Source organism: Scleropages formosus, chromosome 3 (assembly GCF_900964775.1).
Source record: "Scleropages formosus chromosome 3, fSclFor1.1, whole genome shotgun sequence".
In the NCBI taxonomy this organism is placed as follows: Eukaryota; Metazoa; Chordata; class Actinopteri; order Osteoglossiformes; family Osteoglossidae; genus Scleropages; species Scleropages formosus.
This window is the reverse complement of record NC_041808.1, coordinates 13,883,610-13,891,292: the sequence shown is the minus strand read 5'-3', so window position 1 is coordinate 13,891,292 and position 7,683 is coordinate 13,883,610. Positions and strand designations below refer to the sequence as shown.

The 7,683-nt window shown below is 41.2% G+C and overlaps 1 protein-coding gene across 2 annotated transcripts; it reads right to left on the bottom strand.

Annotated features, from left to right (window-relative positions):
• Positions 1 to 126: 126 nt before the first annotated feature.
• On the bottom strand, positions 127 to 4,205 carry mpv17l2 (MPV17 mitochondrial inner membrane protein like 2). 2 transcript variants are annotated; one of them, XM_018753333.2, is made up of 6 exons: positions 4,090 to 4,205; positions 3,647 to 3,936; positions 2,197 to 2,358; positions 1,578 to 1,654; positions 1,325 to 1,453; positions 127 to 1,127 (listed from the first exon to the last, which is right to left on the bottom strand). In XM_018753333.2, the coding sequence occupies exons 2-6, from the start codon at positions 3,837 to 3,839 to the stop codon at positions 1,083 to 1,085; spliced, it is 606 nt and encodes a 201-aa protein (XP_018608849.1). In that variant the 5' UTR covers positions 3,840 to 3,936; positions 4,090 to 4,205; the 3' UTR covers positions 127 to 1,082. The 2 variants fall into 2 exon arrangements, with proteins under 2 accessions (XP_018608849.1, XP_029106396.1); XM_029250563.1 differs by lacking the exon at positions 4,090 to 4,205 and having other exon boundaries at positions 3,647 to 4,057.
• Positions 4,206 to 7,683: the final 3,478 nt, after the last annotated feature.

Here is a 7,683-nt window from a genome sequence, read left to right as displayed (position 1 = left end):
ATCGGCCTAAGATGCATTTGTGTACTTTTTTTGAAGTTTCTCCAAGGGCAGGAATCATGTGGAACACTCCTGCATTAAGTTTTTATATAAAATGAATGACAACACAATTACAGGCACTTTGATGAACCTTATAGGACAGTTTACATCTCAGCATTTATAAATTTCTAATTTCACTTTTCATAATGGAATACTCCTCTGCAAATGCTGAACTTTACAAGGTAACGGAATAGTGTGTCAGCAGAGCACAAAATTTTATTCCAGAAAATCATACGGACAGCCGTCTCCTTCATTCAGGACACCAATGGCAATAGTGCATAGATAGAGGTCCCACAGTTCTCTGTTTATCATCCAACTTTTTTTTTTTTAACAACAAATGATTTAGGAGATGCTTAAGTGTATAATATTGTAAAGGTTAAGCTGAATACAAGTTAGTAGACAACCAGGTATACATATAGTTGCTTTTAACAGATTAGGAAACAGTACAAAATTTCAACATAAATATGAAAGCACTACTGAAAAGATTTCTGTAAAGTTTATAGCTTCAATTTAATCTATATCAAAATAACTCTTGGTTCAAACAATATTTTTAAAACAGACAGTCTTGTACTAGATATAAAAAGCATTACAAGCTAAATTTATATTCAAGTTGACTGCAAGTGGATTTAAACATTGAAATACAATTTTCTCAATTTCTTTGGCAACTTCTGTCTAATTCTCAATTTATCTAAAACAATTATCTTGTAAAAAAACATTTTACATGTAAGACATGACATCACAATAACCTGTTTATTAAATATATTAAAATTCAAACCGTACTAAAATGAGACTACTGTGGAGTAATTCAGTAATGATTTTCCCTCTACTAGCTGTTCTAAACTAGATGTGCATTTAAATACAATTGTAAAGATTAAAGGAATAAACTTCCTATACTGTATTGGAACATAAGTATAAGGCCATAAGAATGTTTCATGATACTGAGATTGAATAGCAACATATACAGAATAGATGTGGAAAAGGTCCTTTTTGTGGCAATAAAATTAAAAAAAACTAAACCACTTTGCAAACTGGAAAGTGTCAAAAGCTTATTCATTGCAGAGCTGTACCAAGGCCTCTTTCTCAGCATTCCCCTGTAGATGTGCAATGCAATAAAGAAAAATGTACTCATCAGCATTGTCGATATGACTGCGTATCCTCTTTATGAAATCTGATCTACAATTCAGCCAGCGAAGCACAGTGAATTACTTCACTGAAAATCAGTGTAAACCACCTGCACAAACTTAAAACTGTCTGCAGGAAAACAGGACCATTGAACAAGTCAACTCACACGGTGCTTGAGGTAGGAAAGGTACGTGTCCCATCCCAAGGTGACAGTATTTACGTATAAAACTCGGAACTTCGAAGGAAGGAAGTAGAAGTTGATCATCTGTGCCGCGGGCCAGACGCACCAATCGGCCTTGTTGGGAAACACACGCGCAAAAAAAAAAATATGTAAACATTTCTTAAAAGTCACTTTGGATTGTGGACAACAAACCGAAATGGACAATGGATATTTAGGAGATTATGGATTTAGCACTTACTTTGTAGAACTCCCAAAACTTCTGCCTAAATTCCTCCATGCTTTCAATCAATGTGTGTCCTTCCATAAGACCCATTCCTAAAAGAGCAGGAGATTAAATACATTGGAGCAACAGCGGAATTCCTAGTACATTACGGACGATCGATATGAAAAGTACATTTTGAATACTACGTGTGCATAATAATGTTGATTTCCGAGTAATGCACGTGCAGCGTTCCTCATCTTCCGACCACTTTCTGATTATTTATTATCTCCACTTTGGCCACCAAGGTAACAAGACACCTTTTTTTTTTCCAATGCAGTCAAAATTACAGCATTCGCAAACATAAGGCAGAAGGTATAAACTCCGAAAGCATGCTTACTCGAGGCATTTCCGTACTCCTGTTGTTTGGTTCCACTTTACCGCTGTCTATGGGTTCAAAGTGTGTATTACATGACGTTTACATTGTAAATGTTACATTCCCTTATGTAATGTGAAAAACACAAAAAGTCACTACAAAAAGTAAGATCAGTGAAAAAAATCCATTAAAGAGTCATTTCAAAGATTGTATCTGAAAATTCATCACTTGTCTGTTGGTGACACGGGAAGCTAGTATATAGTATCTACCGTCAACTCTTACCTAAGAAGTACCATGCTCCCATGGTCGGTGATGCAACCAGTTGGTCCACTAGAACTTTCTTGCTTACAGTCTGCAAAGTCTTGCCCATGTAGATCTTGTCCAGCCAAAGGTACCAGTAATGCAAGAATGGGCCCATAGAAGAACCAACAGCAAACATGCGGCCTACGAGGGGTGACAACATTACAGAAAACCTTGGTCAAAACTGCTACTAATGTCACTCTCAATTACATTTAATTCATTTGGCAGACACTTTTCTCCAGAGTGACTGCCAATGAACTCTATGTAGTGTTATTAGCCCACACACCTTATTCACCGCAGTGACTTACACTGCTAGATACACTACTTACAAGGGGTCACTCATCCATACATCAGTGGAACACACTCTCTCTGTCACTCACACATTATGGGGGAATCTGAACAGCATGTCTTTGGACTGTGGGAGGAAACCAGAGCATCACTATGCAGACATGGGGAGAACACGCAAACTCCACACAGACTTAGCAGGGAATCAAACTCATGTTCTCTTGCACCACGAGACAGCAGTACTACTCACTGTGCCACCCAGAGGTAAGTGCAGAGATTAACAGAGGCAACTTGATGGGAAGAAAGCTCTGGAAAAATAAATTCAACTGCCTCTTTCTGAGCTGCATGCAATGCAGGAAACCAAATGATAAAAGAAGGTCAAGTTTATCACTAGAAACCAAGGTTCATCCCAGACTGTTCTGGATTTCATACATAGTGCTTAGAGCTGCTGCCTTTGGACCCAAAGGTCAAAGGGTTGATTCCCACAGCTGGCTATAGTACCCTTGCAAGGTAATTACCCAAAAGTACTCCACTCCAGTCAAAAAAAATATCCAGCTGTATATAAATAACTAAGTATTAACACTGTAAGTCTCTTTGGAGAAAAGCATGCGACCCAAGCGTGAGAACACAGACTAAACACTGCAGGTCAAACAGGTGGGACAGCCGCCGGTAGCAGCGCGGTCACAACTACTGGCCACCGGACCCAAGGGTCGCAGGTTCGAATCCCCTCTCCGGCTGTACCCTGAGCGTGGTACTAACCCTAGAATTGCTCCGCTAAAAACTACGCAGCTGTGTATGAAAATATGAAATGATGACGTAATAAAAAGTAGTTTGTAAGTCGCGTTTGGCTGAAGCGTCAGATTAATTAATGTAACAAAACGTGGAAGTGCCACGTATTTTGCCTAGGGCTAAGTCATTTAACAGACACAAAGCTGGGAGCGGATCGCGGATATGAAATTAATTATGAAACACACACACACACACACACACACACACACGCATCTGAAACCGCTTGTGCCATACGGGTCGCGGGGAGCCGGAGCCTACCCGGCAACACAGGGCAAAAAAAATTATGAAACATTAATTTTAAATTATGGTCAAACATGTATGTAACCGGCGTCAGTCAGTGTCCCGTTCGTTCCCCCACCTGTGCGGCCCCAGTCGTGTTGCGTGCCGGGGTTCCGCCGCCTCTCCCGGGCCTGCTGGAGGAGGTCACCGAGGGCCAGCATCCCCCCGCAGCTAACCGTGTTGGTGACGATGAGAAAACGGCCCTTGAACAGGGGCTTCCAGCAGCCGGAGAGGCGGACGAAGAGCTCTTTACTGGAGCGGGAAATCATCATGGCGCGTCCGTCTTCCGCACCGCCCGCTCCGCACACCAACTTCCACCCCGCGCTCAGTTCAGTCTCTCATGGGATGTGATTACAAACAGATCATCAGCTGGAAACAACCAAATTAACACGAGGAAAAAAAAAAACACAACGTCTTTCAAAATGTAAAGGGAAACGAGTACAGACAGAGTAAAGACGAACCGATCATGGTTACACACTATAACGTCATAAGCGCGTCTTGTCCAATCAGTGTACAGCTCACCTCCATCGATAACGCGACTTCTTCAATCACGTGTGAGAATTGCGCTGACATGCTGAGCGAAGGCCAAACCCGAGCTGAGTCGAGCCTCGCGCCAAGAAAGCCGGCAGCGTGCTGAGAACGAGGAAGTAAACCGGAAGTGCGTTGGAAGTTGAGCAACTGGGTAGAGACGGCGGTTCTACACGTCCAAACTTCATGGAAACCTGTATATATATTTGTGCGATTTTATTATAACAAAAACTGTTTCATAGTGACGGTAATACGGAAATGTACAGTGTTTGTGTTAACATATATATATATTGTGGCGCGCGGCGCTCTGGGTTTGGATAGGGCGAAGAAGGACACACACAGCAGCGTTCATAATTAACGTTTTATTACAACACGCAGACAGGTTAACAATGCTCTCGGTCCAAGGACTCAGCTTCCTCAAGGACTTCCGGCGCTTCAACCCCCCTTTCCCAGAGTGCTTAGCACTTCCATTTTTCTTCACGCTACCAAACACGGACGTCCTTTTCTGCACGTAAGTCCACGTAGTGGTTGCACACTCACTGTACTCATTTTTCCCATAATGCAACTATTTACAATAGACGCATTCCCCGCTGGAACTCGCAGTAACGCGGGTCGTTACATTGTGTTATGTAATCTCCGTGATTTTATTTTGAAGTTGAAATTCGTCAAGCAAAATATAAGAAAATCACGTCGACTACTACTGTACTGTCCAATATTGTAATGATTGATTTAGACATGATTTTTTTGTACATCCTTTTCAAGACGTATTCTTGTTATAGTCGCCATGCCACTGAAATTATTTCATATTCATTTCATGCTGTCTCACTCGATTTCGTTGTCACTGTGCTCAAATTAGATGTAAATAAAGATGCAGGGACCCTAGAAGAAGGCTCACCAAAAGGTGTCCCGGAGAGAAATTGTTGCATTACCTAAAATACACCACAGTACTTTACTTAGCGGACGCTTTTCTCTATTCACCGCAGTGACTTACACTGCTAGATACACTACTTACAATGGGTCACTCATCCATATATCAGTGGAACACACTCTCTCTCTGTTACTCAGACACTGAATTTGAAGAGTATATTTTTGGACTGTGGGAGGAAACCGGAGCACCCAGAGGAAACCCCCGCAGACACAAGGAGAACATGCAAACCCCCCACAGACAGAGCAGGGATCGAACCCACGTCCTCTCACACCACCCAGACGGTGTAAGACACGAACACTCCTCGCTGTGCCACCATGCCACGTTTCACCTCAGATCAGAACACTTAACATTACAAATCTGAGCAAAAAAAATACACAGAGTAAAGAAAAAATGCACAAGCAGGCAGACACTCAGTAGAGACCGCTAACTTTATAATTCGGTCCCACATGCTTCTCCACGCCATTTTCAACCCAATGGTCTGGAATACAAGCAGTACAAATTGGGGGATTTAATGGCAAGGCGGCAACCCTGCTGTTGTTTTGCTTAGCCTCAAAGCTACCTGTCGCTAAGGCAGCGACGAACGCAATTGGATACCATGTACATGATGGAGCGAGTCATTCTCGAATAAGATTGCTGAGAATGTATAATTACCTTCTCAGTGGCCCTCGATGACCAATTGACGTTAACGCAGAACGGAACTGACGGCAGAACTGTCGAATAGCAAACTTCGGAAGGCGGGACTACTTGTGTCCAGGCCGCTTTTGCCAGCGTACGAGTGAAGCTGTCCGGTTTTCATTGTCACAAGTCTCGGTTGTGAGCGGCATTTGTACGTCTGCAGCAGCTGACTGTTTGTTCGATTTACAGTAACTTTGGGCGAATATTGTGAAAAGGGTAAGTTTCTAAATATAAATCTAATGCGTCTCCTCTTTTTTAAACGGCCGACTCAAGGAAATTCCACGCGGTTTGGAGAAAATGAGGCCTAGTAGCTAGCTAAGCCAGGCCGCTTCTTTTCACCTGAATCATCATCATCATCATCATCATCATGTGAATAAAATCGCCGGGATACGAACCCGTTACCGGATATTTAGAGTTCCAGGTTTGTTTAATGTAATAAACTTTTTCATCTTATCTAGATGAATAAGTGTTTGAGTAAAGGTGAATACTATACACGCCCACTTGCACTGGCACCGATGTGCGTTGCTGGAGACGGCAGTCTGAGGGAACGGATCATCATGTCGGCATTTTCGTGTGTGTTGGCGCAGAAATCACCCTTTTTTTTTCCATATTATGTGTTTGAAGCTTATGATCGAGATCGTGTGTGTTTCCAGAAGTGTTCAGTGTGTGTTGCTGGAACGATCTGCCATTATCATCGGAAGGAAAAGAAAATGGAACAGAGATGATCATAAACTCTGAGAGTGGAAAATGATTTCTTTTTTATCATTAATCATATATTTAATATACTGTTTTATTGATATTCAGTTATTTTACAAATTTAACGTTTAAACCAATCTTAGTTTTATCCGTTAGTCGGTAAGGAGGGGATGTTGTATTAGCTGGCTAACTAGACGTCATGCCAAATGAAGAAGATTTCTGCTAAGAAGAGAAATGAATTCATGTGTTAACGACTGTAACGTCTGAGGCTTTTATCCGAGGGACTTACAGTATTTGACCTATTTTTATGCATGGTATTAGTTACGTGAGTGATCCAAGTAAATGTGGAGGGTGCCGTTCAGAGCGCGGGCGGGGAGTTGTTGTTTGGAACTGGCAACCTCGGCCTGCTTAACCTCTATAGTTAACGTATGTTAACTAACTGTGCGTTGCATTTCCGCTCATGCTGCTGATGCTCCTTTAATTGCGAGGTTTGCTCTATTAATTTTTGCATCGTTTTTACATCGAGACACGACAGCTTTTGCTGTAGAGTGGTCTCCTTTGGAATCGTGTTGTAGCTGAATGGTCTTTTTATTTATTCACACAATTCAGTTGCCTGTTGTGTTGATCGAGGAAGTTTGACCATAGAAATTAATATAATTATTGTCCTACACCTGCAGAAATACTGAATAGTATGTGAAACTCTTGCACGTTTTTTCTCTTTGCAGGATTAGGATAGCAGTTGATTTGAAGTGTGCTTTCCCCAGTTAAATAGTTAATCCTAATTCCTGGAACTGTTTCATTGTTAAGATTGTTTGTCTTGAACATATTTTTAAATTAACTACCAATGTCTTTTATTTATTTATTTATTTATTATTTTTTTAAAAAAACTCTTTGCATTTATGTCCATTTTTTCCCGGATGTGTGGTTGAATTAAAATTTTGCCTCTGTCTAGTTTTTGTGAGAGGTTTACATCTTTTCATCACCTTTGTAGAGCTGCACAATAGTAACAAAATAGATTGTCATCTTTTTTTCTGTCATATTGTGATTTAAGTAACCTTTTTATCTTTTTTCCACATTTTTATAATTTGGATATGGCTCTTGGGCACTTTTCCAGACTGTCATCTTTAGGTTTGCAAATTCTCGACAGCAGTGTAATTGGTCGTACTGGATGTGCAGTATCTTTTAATATGAGGAACAACTATCGTAATGGTACGGTGTTTTTATGCCCTACAGTCTGCGCTTCCCTAGATTGCATTGTAATGTCATGACCGTTCCTGACCGTAGTATTA